This window comes from Leuresthes tenuis, unplaced genomic scaffold (assembly GCF_036924035.1).
Source record: "Leuresthes tenuis unplaced genomic scaffold, fLeuTen1.0.hap1 SCAF_12, whole genome shotgun sequence".
NCBI classification, from domain to species: domain Eukaryota; kingdom Metazoa; phylum Chordata; class Actinopteri; order Atheriniformes; family Atherinopsidae; genus Leuresthes; species Leuresthes tenuis.
The window spans coordinates 20,476,177-20,497,637 of record NW_027325366.1 but is presented as its reverse complement, the minus strand read 5'-3'; the positions used below and the strand labels follow the sequence as shown (position 1 = coordinate 20,497,637).

General features: G+C 40.6%; 1 protein-coding gene across 2 annotated transcripts in view; it reads right to left on the bottom strand.

Annotated features, from left to right (window-relative positions):
- LOC140319388 (dedicator of cytokinesis protein 9) overlaps window positions 1–21,461 on the bottom strand; it is a 71,287-nt gene that overhangs the window by 2,786 nt on the left and 47,040 nt on the right. For both annotated transcript variants that reach the window (XM_072396997.1, XM_072396998.1), the window contains exons 12-52: window positions 21,023–21,235; window positions 20,802–20,924; window positions 20,371–20,453; window positions 19,497–19,619; window positions 19,161–19,240; window positions 18,847–19,034; window positions 18,555–18,620; window positions 18,373–18,465; window positions 18,139–18,262; window positions 17,929–18,047; window positions 17,444–17,530; window positions 17,231–17,320; window positions 15,581–15,696; window positions 15,300–15,369; window positions 15,076–15,201; window positions 14,899–14,970; window positions 14,541–14,687; window positions 14,340–14,423; window positions 14,079–14,190; window positions 12,932–13,110; window positions 12,719–12,835; window positions 11,671–11,782; window positions 11,446–11,579; window positions 9,626–9,740; window positions 9,461–9,527; window positions 9,322–9,369; window positions 8,478–8,614; window positions 7,261–7,376; window positions 7,019–7,156; window positions 6,742–6,924; window positions 6,085–6,198; window positions 5,745–5,960; window positions 5,480–5,537; window positions 5,235–5,341; window positions 4,527–4,649; window positions 4,297–4,410; window positions 2,123–2,269; window positions 1,824–2,034; window positions 553–743; window positions 368–468; window positions 148–286 (exon numbers count right to left, since the gene is read on the bottom strand). In XM_072396997.1, coding sequence (XP_072253098.1) covers window positions 148–286; window positions 368–468; window positions 553–743; window positions 1,824–2,034; window positions 2,123–2,269; window positions 4,297–4,410; window positions 4,527–4,649; window positions 5,235–5,341; window positions 5,480–5,537; window positions 5,745–5,960; window positions 6,085–6,198; window positions 6,742–6,924; window positions 7,019–7,156; window positions 7,261–7,376; window positions 8,478–8,614; window positions 9,322–9,369; window positions 9,461–9,527; window positions 9,626–9,740; window positions 11,446–11,579; window positions 11,671–11,782; window positions 12,719–12,835; window positions 12,932–13,110; window positions 14,079–14,190; window positions 14,340–14,423; window positions 14,541–14,687; window positions 14,899–14,970; window positions 15,076–15,201; window positions 15,300–15,369; window positions 15,581–15,696; window positions 17,231–17,320; window positions 17,444–17,530; window positions 17,929–18,047; window positions 18,139–18,262; window positions 18,373–18,465; window positions 18,555–18,620; window positions 18,847–19,034; window positions 19,161–19,240; window positions 19,497–19,619; window positions 20,371–20,453; window positions 20,802–20,924; window positions 21,023–21,235 — 4,983 coding nt within the window. The remainder of the gene's footprint in view (window positions 1–147; window positions 287–367; window positions 469–552; window positions 744–1,823; window positions 2,035–2,122; window positions 2,270–4,296; window positions 4,411–4,526; window positions 4,650–5,234; window positions 5,342–5,479; window positions 5,538–5,744; window positions 5,961–6,084; window positions 6,199–6,741; window positions 6,925–7,018; window positions 7,157–7,260; window positions 7,377–8,477; window positions 8,615–9,321; window positions 9,370–9,460; window positions 9,528–9,625; window positions 9,741–11,445; window positions 11,580–11,670; window positions 11,783–12,718; window positions 12,836–12,931; window positions 13,111–14,078; window positions 14,191–14,339; window positions 14,424–14,540; window positions 14,688–14,898; window positions 14,971–15,075; window positions 15,202–15,299; window positions 15,370–15,580; window positions 15,697–17,230; window positions 17,321–17,443; window positions 17,531–17,928; window positions 18,048–18,138; window positions 18,263–18,372; window positions 18,466–18,554; window positions 18,621–18,846; window positions 19,035–19,160; window positions 19,241–19,496; window positions 19,620–20,370; window positions 20,454–20,801; window positions 20,925–21,022; window positions 21,236–21,461) is intronic.

The window sequence follows — 21,461 nt, the reverse complement described above, 5'->3', positions numbered from 1 at the left end:
AAGGAAAAAACAGAGAATGGTGTTATCAGAGAGTGCTTTATCACTCTATCACTCATTATGGCCCTTTACTTTCTTTATGTGTCACAGCCTGTTTCAGAGGCAGGTTAAAGGTGTAACATTATCATAAAGGAGCAGTACTGAACTTACTTGCTCGTGCATGATGATGGACAGCTCTCTGGCCAGGTCTCTGTAGTTTGCTTTCATCTCATCATGGTACTCCTGTTGGTCCTCTTTGATCAGTCGCTCATTGATGCCTAAGCCGTGGCCACATGCCTCCACAAAATTCCTGCTCACAAAAATAATGTTGACATGTGTTCTAGGGAGATTACACCAAGCAGTTTTAGGACCCTGACCTCTCACAACTCACCTGAAGACCTCTTTCAGCTGCTTGACCTTGTTATCTGGATACTTCTTTGTGCTCGTGTCGTCAAGGAAAGCTCTGGCATATGCAAGTGGACCAGCATTTACCTGAGGGAGGGGGGGGTACCATTTCTTAATATGATGTAGATATGTCATGTGTAGGATTATGTTGAGAAAATCTAAAGCAGGCACCTGGACACTGATGCTGCCCTGCAGTTTCAGCTGTAGACGGATCATGTCCACCTCGCTGGAGGAGCAGAGCTGCTTGATTTCTGCCACTTTCTTGCTCATCTCATCGATGGCCACCTCGATGGGGCTCAGATCAGTGTGGTGTTGGTACATCACGGCAATACGTTTCTTCACATAGGGAAAACAATGTGTGGCTGCGGGACACAAACAACAAAGTCACGTGTGAACAGCCTGCTTCTCAGTGCATGGACCTTCTTGCATGTGTTTTTTCAGTTTTACAGCTCCCTCTCATCCCGTATGTGGACTGTACACTTGATGAAAGCTCCCACACAGTAAAGATAAGATGATAAGACTGAACATTTGGATCTTTTGCATCATAAAACTATACAACCGTGATTAGGAATAGGAAATACAGCTGACATGTTCAAAAGTTAATCAAGATCTTAAATTCATGAACATGAACTTTATGCTGAGTAATGTCATTGGTGAACAGCCAGTGTGAAATTTGTTTTCACGTGATGACAAACACGTTTTCTTTGGAAGGAAAATACTAAGCATAATAAAATATAGTTCTAGAGTAACTGATTCAGATTTCTACATTTTCAATGTTCATTTTATAAAACTGATGACTTTAGAGTCTTATTGGCTGTTTCCCCTCATAAAATTTGATATTTTCATTCTGCATCCATCTTAAGATGCCAGTTTCTGACAGGTTAAAGTCCCTCTAACCTTAAAACTGCACAAATACAAATGCTATAATAAAAGACAACATTAGCAGGATGTATTTGATAATGTTTGAGATGTGGTTTTTCATCATTTGTTTAGAAAATGATGGGACTATGCACATTGTGATGAGGACTTCTTTTGGGTTCCTATAGCTAAGACATTATAATAACAAAATTTGTCAGCTGACCACAACCCTTCAGAGGAAGTACATTTATTTACACCCCAAGTGAAATAACAGGCATGGAAGCATTTTCTAAGGAGCATTTTGGCAAAAAAAAGGAAAAAAAATAATAATTATCATAAATCTGATGAGGGGGAATTCTTGAAAATGAGTTGAGCTGACATGTAATAGCCCCAAAGTGTATCATTTGTGGCTCAGAGGAATTTCCTGGAATGAAATAATGGGTTTACTTTAATTCAATGTGATTATGTCCTGTGGAATTCAGTGTGTTCTCTGTTTCAATCTGATGAGCTATGGCAATACTAAACAGAGACTCATCTTTTCACTCTAATAAAACTCCTACATAAACGCAAACATGGTCATTTACTGGTCAGAATCGTCCTGCGTTTGCACTGCTCCTCCACGCCTCCTTGCTTTTTTCCAGATATCGTGAAAGGCATCTCAAATACAAATCGACGGATGTTGTGGCTCTTTTCGAAGTCCGTCTTCCTGTCGACCAGCTCCTTCTCCTCCAGGTATGGAGTCACATGTGTCACTTGGATATATGCATACTTTGAGTCGAGGTCTTTGGGATTGATCTAAAGATGATACGATCATGAAAAGCAATCAATGCCATAACTCTGAAATCAAATATCTTAACAAATTGCAAAATTAACAAAGTCTCACCCGCCCGGAGTCCTGAATCATCTTTACGTTTTCCTGTCCAAACTTGTCAGAGTAGAGCTTAAGAAGCCTCTGGGATATCTCAGACAGAGGGGTGAATTTGGGTTCTTTGTAGATGTACTCCTTCCCATCTTCATCCTCAAAGAAGCCCTGTGGGAGATAAAATTCCCATAAATGTCGGCTTAAACAAATACAAACATTGAGTTAGTCTAGTGAAATATAAAGAAACAAACCACGTGAAACCATAGGTGAGTTGTGAGTGGGAGTCAATCCAACACTGATAAAATGACATTATTCAAGACTCAGCCCTGAGCTGAAAGGTTTGGCAGACTCCAAAATACACAACCCACCATCTAAGATCCAAGACAAACAACTACAGAAAACACTGGTGTAAGATACACTAAAGGAGGGTGCAGGCTCCACAATGTCAGTGAGAACATTTAGATTTGTTAATTATCTTGTCTATAAAGGGTAAAAAAAGTTCCATGAACAGATGGGTGAAGCCATGCGTTTACCCAGTGAGAGCTGAATCCTGTTATCATCCTTTCAAGAGCTTTCTACTATGATTAGCACAACACTGAGGCTCGAGTAAAGGAGGAGTTAAAGGGCTAAAAGATAAGCACTGCACTGTGAAATAGCACTGCAGACTGCATTAGTGAAGGAGAACAACACAGGCTAAAACACCTCTGCAGTCCCAACTGAAATGTTGGTTTTCATAGTGATTTACCTCAGCATCTGAGTCAGTAAACTGGTACTGCTACGGAGGTGTGAACAACACAAACAAATAAGATCATCATTATTGCATAACTACCTAAACACTGCGAATGAAAAAGGTGTTTGCTAGTTTAAACTACCATCTGGAAACAGTGTTAAGAAAAACACGGATATGTCAGTTTAATATCTATCAAAGAGCAGAACTGGAGGCAACCACACCAGACAAATAAGTCATAAAACATCACTGAAGAAAAGAACACAAAATTAAGGTCAGCATTGAAACCTTACAAACTAGATTTATAAGACAAAAGCTGAACACTGACATGGGTGCTGAAGTGAATGATTGCCATGCAACAATGTCTTCCAAACAGAAAGCAGCAGTAATGACTGATTGTTACTGGGTCATTCTATGTCAACTTAACCAGGCGTTCCCACCTCACATTTTTGATTTAGTTATTTTTTCGTTATTCCTGGTGAAAGGTGAATATATTATGTGAGGTATAGGATCTGAATTTCCGAGTTATAGAGTCATGAGGGAATTACTGTACAAGTTACAGAAGTGAGTCAGATTTAACATTTTCACCTCCATTATGTATTCAAGATGTATAAATCTTGGAGTAAAAACTATAAAAAGGTAAACAGATATGACATATATCGCAATTTGCTTATGAGGACAGATAAGTATTTGATCCACATATAATCCAGTCAGTTTGGTACATTTCATCCAGAAAAAAATGCACTGTTAAGAAATATGAGCAAGCTTTTCCAACCTCAAAAATCCAGTCTGGGATCCTGTATCTGACAAAAACCTTCATGGAATGTGGCAAACTGACTGAAACTCTGTAGACAAAGAGCAGATCTGTCCCAGCGAACAAAAAACTATATACAACTTTTTAAAGTATCCTTTTAGAACCTATAAACTTCCTCAAGAATTTCAGAAAAAGTTAAAGTTAGGTAAAACAGCTGCAAATTCTCATAACAGATTCACTTTTTTTTTTTTACTAGAAAAAAGTAAAAGTAAAAGAGAAATCAGTTGAGGAAGTGGTGAAGAAAAGGTAGGAGTTGACACAGGATAGCCCTGCTCTAACATGAGGCGACAAGCTATGGCTCAGAAGTGCAAATGGATTATAGAAGCATCAACACTACACAAAGACTCAGGCTGCTCAAAAAGGCTAGCAGGATCTACTGCTTGACTTACCGCTGCCTTCAAAGAGGATAAATAAAAAAAAAATTAAAAAAATAGCAGAGAATTGTATTAGAGTAGGTTATTAAATGCTGCTGTATGTGGTCATGCTCTTAAATATTGAAACCATTCGACAGATCACGAGCTACAAAACCACTTGTGCTTTTCTGTGGAATCAAATCTCAATCTTTTAAAGTCACACAGTTCTGTTTGGAAGAGTAAATCAAAAGTGAACCTAGTGGACAGAAATACGCTACTGCAGTTTGATAGTTGAACCCACCTGGCCAAAGAATGCCACTCTGAAGTACGTTCCCAGCAGCCTCTTGCCTGTATGCATGACCTCTGTTACTTTGCTGTATGCACGATGCAGTGTGTCATACAAGTGGGCCAGTTTCTGTACAAAGTGATGCAAATAAATTAGGTTTAAAACCTGCAAGAGGCCAAGAACTGAGCTATATTGGCAACATTTGTTCAGGGAGAAATTGCACTCCAAATGATGGGAGTGTGTACCTCAAAGTCCCTGCGTTTCTCATAAATGGGGATTATGAGCTTGTAGATGTCAGAAATGAGCTCGTAACGCTCCGCTTTCCACAGTCCATCTGCACACTCCTCCAAAAGCTCCATTAGGACATCCTGCAGGGACAACAGTAAAAGAGAGCTATAGATAAACGCCATATAAGACATAAAGGTTTCATAAAAATGTTTGCTTATCCCCCAAAAAGGGGTGGTCATAAAGACCAAAACAGAAAGATGAGTCTGCTTCTGAGGTAGAGCAGATATACAGACACTACCACTACAAATGGCTTTCTTCAGACCTGAGCTCCCCTTTCAGCGAGTCCAGCAGGTCATGATACACATAAAAATAGCAATAAGATGTTTTTAAAATCATGATACCATGTTCTTCCTCAAAAAAAGATATTTCTTTACAAAATATTAAATGATTAGATTTAAAAACTTTTAAAATTGTGTTTTATACTCAAATGATTTACTCATTTTGGTTGATATCTTAGATGCCAGCTGTTATAACTTTGATAAAACAGGGAGAGCGTGCAAAAGTAAGAGTTAGTGAATTATGAATCATCATCGTCTGTTTGTCCGCAAGATTACACCACTTACAAAACTAATTTTTATAAATAGGGTCTTGTGGCAGAAGGCGTGATCTTATTTGGCTTTTATTGACCCAAATACACACAAAATACGCATGAAAACTATTATAACCTCATTGAAATGGACATCCTGCATTCCGACGTCTTCCATCATTGCTGCTTCTTCATCAATGTTTGGAGTCACAACCCGGAAAGCTGAGCAGCCCTGCTTGAACATTCCTGCACACGACAACACAGAAGAGGTTACTTGATCAGACAAACCCTTCCTGCGGCAAGTAAGAAAAACAAACAAAAGATATCAACAAAGCTGCTATCTAGCTCGCAACAGAAGCATTGCCATCAGTGATAACTGAGCACCTTTTCTCCTGAGATATTCTGCCACGAGTGCTGCAACGTGCACATAGCACATGGCCGCCTGTAAACAAGCAAGAATAAAAATAACTCAGGTTAGAATATAAAAGGGCAACAGCAACAATACCGACTGATTTAAAGACCATTTCTCTCGGTTAAAGAATGCCAGCACGCAATTCAGTGGTCAAAAATATCACAATGTGTCTATCACAATTTAAATTTCCAGCTAGCCATCCTACTCAGCCACAGTGAGCTCAGAGTAATCACAGACCTCTGATAGGTCCCCGTTCTTCACATGGATGCGGGCCATGCTGTCCAGCCACGTCTTGCGCAGCTCGGGGGTGCTGGCGTAAGACTTGGCGAGGCTGTACTGCAGGTCCACCAGCATCTCTGGGTCTCTCTCGTGCTCCTTCATCTGAGCTGTAGCCATCAAAACCGTCCTGATGCGTTTGGTCAGGTCCTTCACATCTGATGGGAATGCTGTGTTCTGTCGGGGAGGATGCAGCTATCAGAGCTCCGTCTCCCACATTACTCTGGCTTTTGTTTTTATATTGTTTTAACTATCTGATTCAGTAGAACCAGCACATAATTATGTACGTGGAGTTTCTCACCTTGATAGTTTTATCACTGTTGGCACAATTGTTGATTATTGACAGGGACTGCTGAAAGCGGGTACTTCCAATCCCAATCACATCGGCTATCAGTTGGCTGACAGCAATGACCACCTAAAGGAAAAGACAGACCAACAGTTGTGAAATTCTGATTAACCCTCGTGTTTTGCAGACATAGTCTTCACATCTTTATTTTTCTGGGACCATAGACACTATATTGTTATGTGAAAAGAAAAACAAATAATCAGTAAAACAAACTTTTCTTTTAAATCAACAAAACCCAATATGTATTACAGCACAAAAGAGGTAAACTCTCCCTTTTTTTACAACCTGAGCTTAAAAAATGAAGACAAATAAGCTGAACTGGCCTAGCTCCACTGTGGTTGTATGGAAATGATTCATGATGAATGTGCTATATGGTCTATTGATGAACACATTCATTTTACTTGCCCCAAAATACTTAACATAAGTAGAAATCCATCATTTGTTTAGCCTGATAATAAGTTTGATCTCATAATGCTGATAAATCACTATTCAAGCGTAAAAAAAACAACAACTCAGGGTCTCAAAGCTCCCTGAACATGAGGGTTGAATAATATGAACAGCTGAAAAGCTTTATTGTAAAGACAAATTAGATCCACAGAAGAACCATCTCACCTGCAAGTGTGTCCTCACAAAAGACTTGCGACCTGTATAGTCGAAGTTACTCTTCATCAGGAAATACAGCAGATGGGCCGCATCGCTGCGAATGGAGCTCAGCTTGGAGTTGCAACATTTCAAGATCTCATAGCAGAATGTCGCACACATATCTGCACGCCCCTCAAAAAATGTGCACGGGAACTAGAGCATGAAGAAAATATGAGCAGTCATTAGCTTCTATGATCATCGCATCAAATAGAGCATTGTTAAGGGAGGTAGCAAAAGTCCATCGCACCTTGTAGATGAAGGTGCGCAGTGTTGTGAAGACCTGCTTGAGGGCTGTTTCTGACTGGTTGATGCGCAGGAAGCAGAGGTGGACTTCAAACACCTTCTTCATGAGTGGACTGTGGCCATGGTCAGAGCATAACTGTGTCTGTGAAGGAGGAGAGTATCATCTCTGAGACGGTGACACTAATCAAGCATTGATCAAGCAGACATAACATGACCTCTAAATCTGACTAGTATTATATTTGGTACCTTGAAACCCATGATAAATATGTTGAGTGTGTCCAGAACTGTCAGACACACTTCAGTGGCAATGTTGGCCTCCAGCAGTGACTGGTTTAACACATCAGCATCTGAATGACTGTAGGCTGAAAAGACAAAACATGCTGTAGTCATTTCATGCGCATTTGAACATTCTATGTAGGTTTCCACAGTGACCGTTTCAGGATTTCAGGTCATATCTCAAAGTGTTAAAGGCAAAGCTGTTGCTTGAAAGATGGAAGTTTTTTTTTCTTCAAATGTTTAAAGGAAAGTTTCATTCCAAAGTCTAGCAAAAATGATTTTCCTACAGATAAACCACTTAAATCATCTGGTCCTCACCAGGCCTTAAAGTTAGGTAAATAACATATCAGGTGAACAACAACACATGAGATACTACACTGTGTCATCATTCATTTCACAAAAACTAGGCCAAGATGCAGAAAAAAATGTGTGTAAAAAAATCAAAGTACACGCAATGGCTCGGTCTAAGTCCAGACCTCACTGCGATTGAAATGCTGCAGCAGGATCATGACAGAGCTTTGCATAAACAAATGCTGAAAGCTCAATGAACTGAATGTACTGCAAATTATTTGCAGTTAAAGGTGGTTCTAAAAAACACTGAATCGTGGGATGTTCCTATATTTTCATTGCTTCTACATTTTGGCTTGTTTTTTATTCATCAAAAATGTGAGTGCTTTGGAATGAAATTTTCCCATTTTACATGGATTTCTTATAAAAAGTTAAAGTACAGAGCAGTTGAGCTGTGCAGAGGGATGAGAAGATTTAGAAAGCTAAAGTTCAGTTAAAAATGGGCATGCTCTTGTTTCAACCAAATGAACAGAGCCAGGAACAAACATCCTGCCAACCTGACACATTCTTACCATGTTCTACAGATATTCCAAGAATACTTGAAATCTTTCTTACACTGAAAAAACAAAAAAACTGGATTACAAGATGCCGTTTAACAGAATGACCACCTAGCATCCCCGATTTAGGTAAAGTGTGAGGCCACAAGCAGTCTTGGTTTCACTATTATAGAGTTCATGATGCTCTCTGCAACATTTTCTGCCTGACAGCTGGTTGAGTTTAAACAGAAGATGAGGAAGGAGATGATGGGAAGCATGAGGAGTCAGGAAACACGTGGTGAGGCGGAGGAAGGTCGTCTGCTAGAGGATGATTGGTGACAGCTACAGTATGGGGACACTTACTGTGGTTAAAAGTGTATGAGTTATCCAGGCTGCTGAGCTGCTGTAAGCGGGCATGCATCATTCCCGCCCTGTTACGGGATACAGGCAGAGTCTGAGACTTCCGCTCATGTGCTACAGGTCCTGCCCCATCCTGGTTCCTGATGAGGAAACAGGATAATGTTAAATGGAAGGCTGATTGCCAGCAGAGCCAGAGTTAGCAAAGCAAGTTAAGATGAATAATACTTCCTTTTACACGCCTGAGTGATGTAACTAGCACTCAAATGTGATGGGAGCTGAAGAAAGTTTGAAGCTCTTATGAGAATTTATGAGATTTTGAAGGCGAAAGTGTGCATATGAGGGCATGTTTGGCATGCAGCTTAGGGTGCAATATCAGCAGCATTAACACAGCAAGTTCAAGTTTAAGCCATGCATGTCAGAACAAGAGCTGAGTTGAGAGAACCAGAAGTGTCACAACACTGCAACATCTCTTGGGTGGGAAGATATCATGCAAATAATCGGAGAATGCCAGTTCCACCTTTAGGCTTACCCAAGCAGGAGAGGGCAGGAGCCAGGTTTTATTTCAGTATGTTAAACTTGCCAGCGTTTAGGTAAATGGAGATAGGAACAGTGGTGGGAGGTTAGAGAGAAAGAACACTCAAAGCCTTCTGAGAATGGAGGCCAAAACTCCCAAATTGCAGAAAGAGTGTTTGAATACATTTTGATTAACATGAAATAGTTGTGCTCAACATTCAGAATTGTCACATTTGCAATTATGTTTTACCCTCGATGATCAAAAAATAAGACAACAAACAGATGCATAATCCTCAAAGGTTGGTCTGGAAGCCAGATATCCTTGTAACATTACCTTGCGATGTATCTCTTTCCCATGTATCTGAACTGATGGAGGCACACCCTGAGAGAGTAAGAGAAAAATCACTCATTATACATTTTTCAGGAGCCCTTTTACCCCCTCGGCATTCCTAAGGCAATGAAAGCCATCTTACTCTATCAAAGTGAAGAAGTCCATCAGCTCAGCAGATGAAGCTTTGTTCCAGTATGTGAACAGAGCATCTGGACAGGGAGACAGAGACTGATATATTAGATACGGCATGTTTTTTGGACTGTGTTTGAGAACCACACTAAAAAAAAAATCAAGAGGTGTATTTTACCCTCAGACATGCTTTTAAGCACATGTAAGAAACACATGAGGAAGCTCTTGATCTCTGCCTGGTCCAGTTTATCACATCGCAGCAGGGTACTTCCCAAGGTGGCAGCAGGCTGGTTCTGAGGGACAAACAAGGTGGTCAGACTCAGTCAGACAAATTTTTAATCCTGCTCTTGGACATATTACTAGCTCCTTTTGATGCCTTACGACAAACCAACCCAGGTAGCCAAGCCAATGGATTCAATCAAGGCTATGTGATAGCAAACTGGACAGAATTTCGGCATCGCTTACTTTTGATAGGCTATATCTGGTCCAGTAATGGCTGACAGATTTTATTAGGTTTTAGGCCTGTATGTCTGGGCCAGTTTAGCCACAGAATTGGCACACTCAGCTACATTTGGGCTTCTTCATGAGTGTGGTGACCTAAATTAGGGGAAGAAGACTTTGTCTAGACTACTTAGTCTTATTCTGAGTCATCATTCAAAACTTAGACTACCTTGTCTTGGTTATTTTCTCTGGCCTGTTAGACTGCAGCCACAATGGGGTCAAACCACTTTGGCTACCTGGGAAAGTACTGCTTTACCACAAAAATGTCAAACCTCTAATATATCGTTGAGATTTGCTTTTACAGTCATTAATCAAATCCTGGCATTTATCACCGACACAAGTGAAAAAAAAAAAAGAAAGAAAGAAGAAACTACACTTTTTTGCTGATTTACAGAGTAGTTATGACATGATGATATGCATTTTCTGAAGGCCTGAAAAAAGCAGTCAAGCTACTCTAAATGCTGCAAGGCTCTATGAGTTCTGGAAAGTGTGACAGTCGACAACAAACATAATTTCTCCAAGCTGAGGTGGAGAGCAGGAAGACGAACAGAACCAAAGCAGTGGAGCAACAGCTCTACCACAGCAAGGGGTTGGCAATATACCAAGCACGTTCCTTTGCCAGCAGTTAGTCTAGACCATGAAACTGGCTAGGGATGACTTCATGGAAAGCATGAGGTAATTGCTGAGGTCTTTTAAAGGGTGTTTTGCAGAGTGAACAGTTTTTAGTTAGAGTTAGAGTTCCTGAAAAGGTGGAGAAAGCTGTGGTAATATATTTATGGTTGTGAATATTTTGGTGTCTTCTCGTCCCCTTATGTTGGACCGCAGCTTATGATAAAACTTATTAGATGTAAAGTAAAAACGGCTATCAAAATAGGAAGAAACCTAACGGCACAGATGGTAAAAAATCCAGTCTTTCGTGAAAAAAGAGCATCTTCTCAGATTTAGGTTGACAGAAAAAAATTTGATCACACAGCACAAGACAGTGAGAAAATAAAAATAAGCATGCGTGCTTTACAGCACGAGAACAAAACCTGAGGATCTTCTGGCAAAGAAAGGGCTTAAAGTTTAGGGCACTAAGACACTCTCACACAGACTATCATTCCCAGATGGGACACTCCTAAGAGGTGTGAAGTACTTGAAGTGAAATGCTGGACTGTAGGACGCTCTCTGGGACACATGGGGCAGTGAGCAGGGAGAAGTCCATAGTGACACGTTTGGAGCGCAAGGACAGCTTGGAATCCTCGGTCTCCGTAAAGAAGCGCAGGACATTGACAGAGTGCCTCCGTACAAACTTCTCCGTCTGCCACAGCCAGCCATACATTGAAGGCGGGAAGTCAAGGGTACAAGTTAACAAAGAGTGACTTTCTGTGATGTTTTCGTCACAATCTGGGGATCTCTGCTGTGCTTTACGCACCAACGTGAAATGAATGTTGCATGTCACAGAAAGATGAAAGTTGCTTTCTAATAAATGGTGCATGAAATCTCTTCACAGAATACCTTGTCTAGGGAGTTGCCTTTGTCGTTGTTTCTCTCAGGCAGGCTGTTCCCAGAATCAGTGCTGATGAGTGAGCCACGAGAGTCTGCGTGGCGCACAGAGTTAATGTTGGGGGTGGACGTCGCATGAGGTGAAGCTGTTAACAACAACGAAAAGGAGCTGTTTAATACCAATCTGAAAATAAAGCGCTTTTCTTTTCCAAGTGATACGTATAATCCTTCACTCACTGGTGCCTGATATAACTCCAAAAACATCTTTATGCAAGCTGGTGTCCAGAAAGGTGCTGGACCTGGGAGGTGTCATCAAAGCGTTGCCCAAGAGTGAATCTTCCCTCACATTCTGCATGAAAAACATTGCAAGAGTTCCATAAATACTTAAAAATACTGTATACTCTGACTGAAATAACGTATGTGTATCTCTTAATGTGAAGACCTGTGAGGAACCAAACTCCAAACATTTGTATCAGAAGCATTCCTGCGCTATTTGAACCCGCATGAAGTGGAATTTGACCCAAAGTCAGGAAATGTATTCTCATGGTGGGCTTTAGAATATACTTATTTTAGCTTTTTGAAGGTTGGTTGGTAACAGGTGAGACGTTCATTCTAATGTTATAAAAAGTCTAACCCACAGTTTGAATCCTGAACAAAGTTCTGCATATGAAAATACAATCAAACAAACAGATATATAAAGCTCATTCCTAGCAAACTTTAAGGATAAACTGGGAGCTTAAAGACACATATTTCACACACATGTTGAAAATCTGTTTGACTAACAGTACTACTGAAACCCCATCCTGGGTCCATATTGTGCAATTCCATCAATTCGTCACAGTTGTTCTGTTTTGTATTTTTTCCAGTTATCTTTTTTTTTATCTATACAGTATGATCTCTAAGCACAAAGAAAAAAGATAGAGCCCTGCTGCTTCTCTGTTGTTCTTTTGAAATGTTTTCCCCTTTTTTCTTGTCTAAAATGAAGGCCTAAGGGCAGATGGCATAAACTTTAAGGACTGTTACACCTTTTTGTGGTACAGTTGTTATTTTAGGGTTTTACTTCTTTTCTGATGATATACTGTGCACTAACTATATCACACTCGACGTTGTTGATAACTCGACACAATGTTATCGGTATCTTTATTCTTCTCTGTGTATTGCTCATTCATTTCCAAAGTGAGATGTTCAGTTGAAGAGTGGAGTTATAATTCAACGTACTGTTTGGGTTGTGCTATGGCTGAAAGTGCTTCAGTACTCAAAAGAAACCACTAGGTGGCTTACTTACATTACTGGAGTGGCTGACAGTGAATGGGGATACTTCTTTAACATTCAGCCTGTTGACGTTTTCTTGCAGCAGACCAAACAAGGGAAAGTACAAGGTGGACAGCCTGGCCTGCTGGCTCTAAAAAAAAGAAAAGAAAAAAAATTAAAACACTTTAACAACTATAAGTGACAATGCAAAATCGTCACAAATTAGCAGAGTGAGGGTACTACATACCTTAGAGGTGTAGCGGTCATCATATGTGTGTTTAATCATGAGGTTCTTCAGCACCTGGATGGCTATCTGACGAATCTCCCTGAATTCTTGCAGAGCAGCGCGAACCTCCCTGAGCAGCAGCCCAACCAAGAAGTGGTTCTTACAGAAGTCATCCGTTAGCGAGTAATCCATCTGTAGGTCTGTGGGGCAGGATGAAAATGGTGAGGACGTTATGACTGACTGACGAGAGAATGAAGCATAAGAGAAGGACAAACAGCCCCCAACAAGGTAAGTACATTCCTGATTCAATGTCAATTAATCACAATGAGCAATATGAAAATATGAAAGTCTGGACAGTACAGAGATTGTTGTCATGATTAAAGTCTGGTGAAAAGGAGACACATTCCCTTAAAGACAATCGAGATCATCCAACGCTGTATAAGGGAGGGGTGTCTCAGAGACAAGCTTAGACTTTCAAGTTTGACAGATTCCCACTGTGCGGCTGAGCCGGTGTTGTGCATCAACAGTGTGGAAAGACAAGCAAGATTTAAGCTCACGTGGAACAGCGGCAGCTGTTCACAGACGGTTTCTAAGAAGGGTAAAGCGATCCCAAATCACACACACAATAATTCCTACAAAGACACATTTGTTGTTTGCTTTAATCTTTTCAAAACCTACATCTTAAACATGCAAGAATGAAAGAAATGTTTTGTTTAATTAATCTTTTTTTTTTGCAAAGACAGAAAAAAAAGAGTGTCTTCTTGTCACTAGTTATGAAACCCCAAACAACTTCAAGAGCCCAGACCACTTAAGAGATGAATGATCATATTGTAATCTGCTGTTTTTCAAGATGACATGCAAGCAGCACTCTTTGCACCTACCTACTGGAGTATCATATGACTCCACTGTATCATATGAAGATAATAATGCTAATTGAGGAAAAAGTAAAAGAAAAGTACATTCTGTAATAAAGCAGATTGTTGAAGTCCACTTAAAGACAGTTTCTTACATTTGTTGATTCGAAACAAGTATACTTTCTTTTCCAAATGTTAGCCTTAAACAATAAAGGAATTTCTTTATTTTTATTAATCTTCTTAAATACAAGCTATTGATGCAAACTGGTAAGCAAAAAAGCTGTCCCTAAGCTGTATGAATTTGTTTTCCTCACCTTGAAATCTCAATATCCTCCCCTTTCCAAATGGCATGGGCAGGTTTAGGGGCACATAGTGCTCGTGGTTGCACACAACACGCAGGAACTCAAATTTAAACTCGCAAAGCGTCTGCATTTAGAAACAAGAGAGGCATTACTGATGCAACACAAGCCATCACCAGGGTGATCAGAATTCTTTTTAAAAGTTGCATTTATACACACAAGCTGTCATACGACTTGTTTCTGTGAAGGTTATTCGCATTAGTATAATCAGCGTACCTTTGGGTCTCCTGGCATAAAGGAGTTGATATAGTTGTTGATCTGCTTAAACACAAAGCCTCGGTCCATCAGGTTGAAGCAGCGCTGCAGAATCAACGGGAAAAATCCATTCCATCAATTTTTTTCAAGCAGCCATGGTATAAACAGTATGCAGTGTAGCTCAAACAGTACGAACGTCGAGTGAGTAAATGTGTATCTCACCTTGATGAAAACTGCCAGGCTGTGGTTGGCGTTCCGGGCAGCATCCAGGTTGTCCTTATACTTCTGAGTGATGTGCGGCATCATCATGTTGACCAGAGTCTCCACAGTGTGATGGAAGGATGCTGAAAAGCGCTGATTCCTGGACAGCTGAAGGGCACAGTACTAGTGTTGGTGCATATGATCTCACATGACAATACACTCCTGTTTACAAGATAAGTCTGGCAAGAGTTGTAATATTTTCTTAGTGTAAAAGAAAACCTTTAAAAAGATTTTAAAAATATATATATTTTTAATGAAGTATGCATGAGTTTACGTGCTCAGGGAGACTGAGTCAAAGGGACATTTTGGGCAAACTTACCTTCACTTTACAGCTTTCAATCAGGTACTGAACCATGGACTTGACTAAGGCCTCAAAGAAGTACCAGGAGTACTGCAGGGTGGGCAAACATCAGTCAAACATCAATAAAGATAAAGCTCATGTCAGTTCTGATTACAGACAGTGAATTCATTAAAAAAAAAAGTATGAAGGAGTTACCTTGAGCAGCTTGTTACTCGTCAGGAAGTCAGTGGAAGGTTTCAGGATTGCAGTCATAGCTTTCGCCAACTCTTCATGCACTGTTCGGTTGGTGGAGGATGTGTACGGCTCAGCCTTGAACACAAACTGCACGCAAAGACATACATGTTGGTTTTCATTTCAAAGAACAAATGTAGTTATAGTGAACCACAAACGGAGCTGTGATGGGTGCACGGAAGATTTACCTTCACATAAGAGCGAAGGTAGTGCTCCAAGCCTTCTTCGTGGCACTGGGCTACAACGTGAATCATGACTCTGATAGAGAGCAATGGCAGAGGAAGGATAAAAGTTTGTTTTTGCATCACAAAGTAATTGTGATTCAGTGGCACATTGACCAAAAACCTGAATCACATTAAAAACATACAATGCATACACAATGATTTGAAATGCGATTTTACATTTGAATCCAAGAGGGTGCTTGAATTCTAAGATACTGACAGTTAAATTAAACTTCAGTAGTACTTGCCTAGTGACGTTCACTGCCACGTCCTCTTGTGAGGCGCTGGTCAGGACCCTAAACAGCTGATTGAGGATGGTTGGCAAGAACTTGATCATCACATGACTCTCCATGGCATGCAGACTCTGAGGGCAAAAGGTAAGTGAAATGTGTTTCTGAAGAGTAAGATCACGGCATGTAAAATGCGAGCAAGATTGACAAAATGCTTTGTGAGAAGCCTAATTTCATGACAACAACAGATGACAAGAGTGAAGAGCACTGTGGTAATTTCCAACTCTATCCTCCAGTGACTGGATATTGATGGAGCGTAGATACTGGTACATCACTGTGTGTGTGTGTACAGGAAACTAACAGAAGCCTGCCAAGTCATTTGGCAAGTTGCCATCCACTACAGCTGACCTGTTGTATGACCCACAGGCTATTGTTTGTATTCCTTGCTGTGTTTACATTCGAACCCAAGAGATGCACTGGAGCAAATGCTGGATTCTGTGTCAATGTTCACTGAGGGAGGAGTAAACTAAGATTCCCATAACTGAGACGGAGAGAGAGAAAACGTAACAATAAAGCTTCCAGTGCCACAGGAAGAAAAAAAGGGAAAGGAAAAAAAGGAACTGTGCCAACCAGGCGAGGCGAGGCGAGGACCTGCGATGGATTTACTGGTATCAGTTTAACCTCTACAGGTAAATAACTTCTGTATAAATAATAGCGCAACAAATTAAACATAAACTGTCCAGAATAATGCGCTGTTGGCAAGCAAAAAAAGAACACTTATTTCCATCTGACTCTGTATCAGCCAAGTTTGGCTGTTTGTGGTTTCATGGTGAATATGAGCTACGGTTTGCTTGAGAGTTATTACAGAAGGATAAATGCAGAGTGATGTAATACCTTTCTTTGTAGTTATTTAGTTGCAGCTGTCATTGTGTTCAAACTTAATTCCCCATCCTTTTTTTCTTCACCCACGTTGGACAGTGCACTCAATTACACAGCGGATGCAAACACCAACAGATTTTGGTGGATTGTGGTGTAATTATGACTCAGGTTAGCATTTAAGGTTTCTCTGGCTTTATTACCATAGCGAGCAGATTAATTTAACTACATGACAGCCGCAAATTCTCTAGTGTACACACATTGGAAACAAAGGCAATCCTTTAACAATGCCGGTGTGTGTGTGTGTGTTTTACTTGCAACCTGGGAGGTGAAGATGCTGTGGAGAACCTGCAGTGCTGAGTTTGAAGTAAGATGGATAATGTTTTGGCTAACAGCTGTTGTGTCGCTACGCTGTCTTTACGACTGACTGCATTTAAGTGAAGCATTTAAGAGCATCAGGAGATTGTAGCTCCATCTAAACAACCACAAGCAAATTGTCACCCTGTGGAAAATAGTGCAATGAAATGTGGGCACAGTTGTAAATAGAACAGCTTATGCCATTTATAACTAGGTTACGGCTGGTTATGTCAAAGCCAGTGACTAATACAAGCTGAGTTTCTCTTGGATTATTTAGTGTCCGTCTCTGTAAGCATCTGCTCTCTGACTCTGTTAACTGCAGCAACACACACACACACACACTCCCTCTGAGTGGGCACAGCACTATAATGCATAAAATCAGATGTTCAAGTTCAGTAGGATATTTACTCTCATATCTCAGAAGGACTGGTTTACCTTCAGGTATTTGACCAGTTCTCCTCCTGATACCTGGGCTGCTGACGCCATGCTCTGACAGTGATGAAAGAAATTGTGTAAATGTTGATCCTGAAACACAAAAAGCACATGAGTTTATTCCATGAAATTGTATTGCTGCTAAGAGAAACAATTCAGGGCTGACAGGATGCAGAGAAATGACTACTTTTACTTCTTGAGTCTTCTAAGGCTTACCTGAGTGTAGACGGTGGACACAAGGTGAGTGGACACCTTAAATAAGGGCTTGCCTCCATCGACCCATTTAACCTCAGGAACCAAATGCTGTAATATGACAAAAAGCAACAGTTCTTGTTTAATCAGGATATTTAATCTGTATCACACTCTTATACTTCACTAAAGTATATTAATGTAGAAGTATATTAATGTAAAACTTAATGTAGATGTAAGGTAAGCCTTCTGAGGTCCCATCAACCTCTCCGAAGTGCTGCTGCCATCATACTGTGTGTTCACAAGACTGTATAAACTCTTCCAATGAGTTAAGCAACTCCTTTCATTCCATACCCAAACAATGTCTTAAAGGTGTTGGGGAAAAGGAGGTTTGCAACACTAACTGACCCTTCAATGCTTTGTTTGGATGAGGCATTTTGTATAGATCAATAATAAAACCACTTGAACTTTGAACAGAAGTAGTCAGCTGTCACAATGAAACCAGACTCTACCTTGCTGGCTCCCTCCTGACAGCTGAGGTATCCAGCAGGCAGGTTAGCAGCAACAGGGACGAGACTCTCATTCATGACGACCCGGCCATCCTTCAGCAAGGGGAGCCAGGCATAACCCACTGATAGCAGACACAGGTGAGAACACAGTCAGCAAAGAGCCTTAAACACACAGAGACTTCACGTGTTAGATGTTTAGAATCTGTGTTCCACCTTGAGTCTCAATCAGGTCTCTTTTCTTGGTGCTGGCCTTGCTGTTGCTATCACAGCTCACATGGTAGAAGGTGAAGAGCAGATGGTGTTTCTCATGGAGCTGTGTTGGTAACTCAATCTTAAACTACGAGCACAAGTAAACAATCTGTCATTGTCATTTTTTTAAAAGCAAGTGATACGACCTTATTTGCATGGCAGTCATGAGCATTACTAAAGGTAAGACACATGTCTCACTTCGTCGTAGAATTCAGGGTTGTGCTGGTGATGCAATACTGAGGTGAAGGCATTTTTGGTAAACAAGAGTCCTCCAGGTCGCCCATAGATGCACTGTGGATTGACAAAAACAGTTTATTAGTTCTGCTGAGTGGTGAGTCTTTCCTCTGGGGATTTTCTGGATGCTTCCAGCACACAGTTACCTTTAGTGAAACGGCCTCTTCATCATCCGAGTCTCTGAATTCAATACAGACAGCTATGTTTCTCGCCTGAGAACACATACAACAAGTAAGGTTGAACCAGTTAGCAACAGCATGAGAGAAAAGTGCTACAGCTTTGGATCCACAGAAAACCACCTGCAGAAAAAAGTTGGTGGAAAATCTGTGAGCAATTCCACTTCTGAAGGGATACTTTTATATTACACATGGAGAACAAAGCAAATCGACTCCCACAGCTGTGTCAATAAAGCCATTGAATTCAATTTTATTTATACACCTTTGCAAATGACTTTTGGCTGTCGTATTTCAGAAGCTTCGGGTAGACGTAGAGGTGATTGTTGTAGATGGTGAAAGGCTGAGAACATTTGGCAATGCACGGCACAAACTCCTCCACTTCATAGAAGATGCTGGTCTTCTCATTGACATCAAACTGCTTCACAGGAATGTAGGATGAGGTAACACAATCTATATACCGAAGCAGGAGAGAGGGAGACCAAATAAACAGCCTGCAGACAATGTGACCAGTCTGTCTGAGCAGAAACAGCTTTCATCTCTTCTGCTGGCATCAGGCAGTGGACTTAGAGGGCTTACTTGTCAAGTCAGGGGCTACATTGTCAATGGTAACATCGAGGTTTCCAAGAATTACAGGCAGCTTTGCCATCTTCTCTGGCCTGAGGAAAAGAAAATAAATTCAAGTTAAGGATCTGTTATCATCGACCAAAGACTGAATAAGAAACAGGCTGTTTGTCTAAAAATGCACTTAGGATATACGAGTACATTAACAGATGTGGTTGAAGATTTTATTTTCTAAGGACAGAGCCACATTTTTCCAAAACACAATCTATAGGCAGATATTTTCTGTCCAGAACATCTGCAAGATCACTCAGAGATTTTATAGCAGAGTGCACCCATAGCAACATGACTAACTTTCTGAAATCAGCCAGCAGTTTGAGCATGTCGTCATTGGACAGTTTGTTGCTGTCCTGCCTGTACAGAGGTGAAAACCGAGCACTTTTGTCAAGTGTTCCTGAGGCGTCTTTGAACAGAGGTCTGCAAGAAAACAACAGAAAAATCAGGATTTGTAGCTTCTGTCTTGAAAACACTAACTGTGCATTCCTGTTTGTATTGGTAAATGTTTTTAAAAGACTACGTTTCACCGGGCAGGGCAAGTATTAATACTAATAGCTTATAATTTCCAGAATTTATTTATACATCAAAACAAATCCAAATCCTCAGCCCAGAGAGATGCTGTCAAATGTATATTGTTAACATATATCTTCAAAATTTTATAAAACTGAGAAAATCTTCACATTTGAAGAAGGTGGACTCACATCTTGTTAACATTTCACTCAGTGAATGAGTAGTTGATAAGACAGCATTGTTTAAAGAAGACCTGGTAGTTATAAGTATTAAAAATTATATAATATACTAATTCAGTTATTCATTTTGCTGAACAGATCTTTATAGTTCAAATCTGTAGTGTTTTGGTTAGGCTTTGGGTTCCTTAAGCAAAATGAGATGTAATGAACTGTAATTTTGTTTATATCTTAATCATAATGCATGTACAGTACAGAAAAAATAGAAGGGAGTTTAAAAATAGAAGGGAGTTTAAAATATTGTAAAGCAAACTGTTTCCACCTTACCCCTTGCCCCGTTGCTTTAATGCAATGTAATCATTATAACCTATTGTAATTCTTTGTATCCTTCCAGAAGGACTGCGCCATATACCGTTTGCGACTTTAGTGTGAAAGTAAACAAAACCGCACTGATGAAATCTAATGTCTTACAAAAGATGGAGTACCTTGCTGCCCAGGCAAAAGGCATCTTATACTGGCCCAGTCGACTGCACGCCAACTTGGCATTTTTCAGGACCTTCTGTGCCACCTAGTGGAAAAGAAAAACATTGAGACTTAAACTTGAGCACAAACACACACTTGCTGAACTTGCAGCCCTGTGAGAGTACTCAGTTAATATCTACACAGACACACACACACATTTACATACAAACACACACTCCGACCAAGTGTGTTTCCCTGAATAACAACTAGCTGCCTTGTTCCCTTCAGGGTGCAGGTCCACATCTGTGCAGCCAAAGTCAATGCTTTTGTTGAGTGTCAGCGCAAACTGGTCAGCAGTTGCAAACGGGGATGAATATCAGAGTGTAATGTAGAATAATGTGCTGGAATCTGCTGAGTCTGGAGGTACACGCTGCCTTGTGAGCAGGCTCTGTACCTTGGTGGAGTCAGAATTCTTCATGTATGGTTCAGCACAGTGGTTGATTCCGCCCTGAAGCACCTTCTCAATGCGAGCCACCAGGAAGATATCTGGGTGAGGGCATGTTACTGAGAACACTCCCTGTACGCATAATCAAAATGTTAGATTTACATAGGTTTTAGTAGATTTAAAGAGTTGCATTTAAGAAGTGCTGTTGTTTTTTTTTACTTCTTCTTCACCTGTCTGGGATACTGCAAGGCTGCCTCCGCAACTCCACGGATCAATCGTTGTCCCTCAGGACCGGCGTCGCCCCCTCCGTTCACATACTGACTGCTGTTATTGGGCACCATGCCCCGTACAGACGGGTGGTTCAAGTCAACGTGGAAGTCAGAGGAGATTTTTCTGCCATTCTGGATGTCGAATAGCGACAGGGTGACATAGAATGGCTCCACCTAGAGAAAGAGCAATTCTGAATGTGACCAATGATCATCATACTCGCTTAGATAAGTGTGTTAAATATGTAAACTTGAACTTTTTTTGACACTTTATCAGCCAGTAAGCTTAAACAGAACGCCGTAAAGCAGTGAAACTCTCAATACACTGAGCAATAACTGTTATTTTGCATTGCAACTACTTCTAGGAGATGGATAAAGTGCACATACACACAAAAAAAATCTT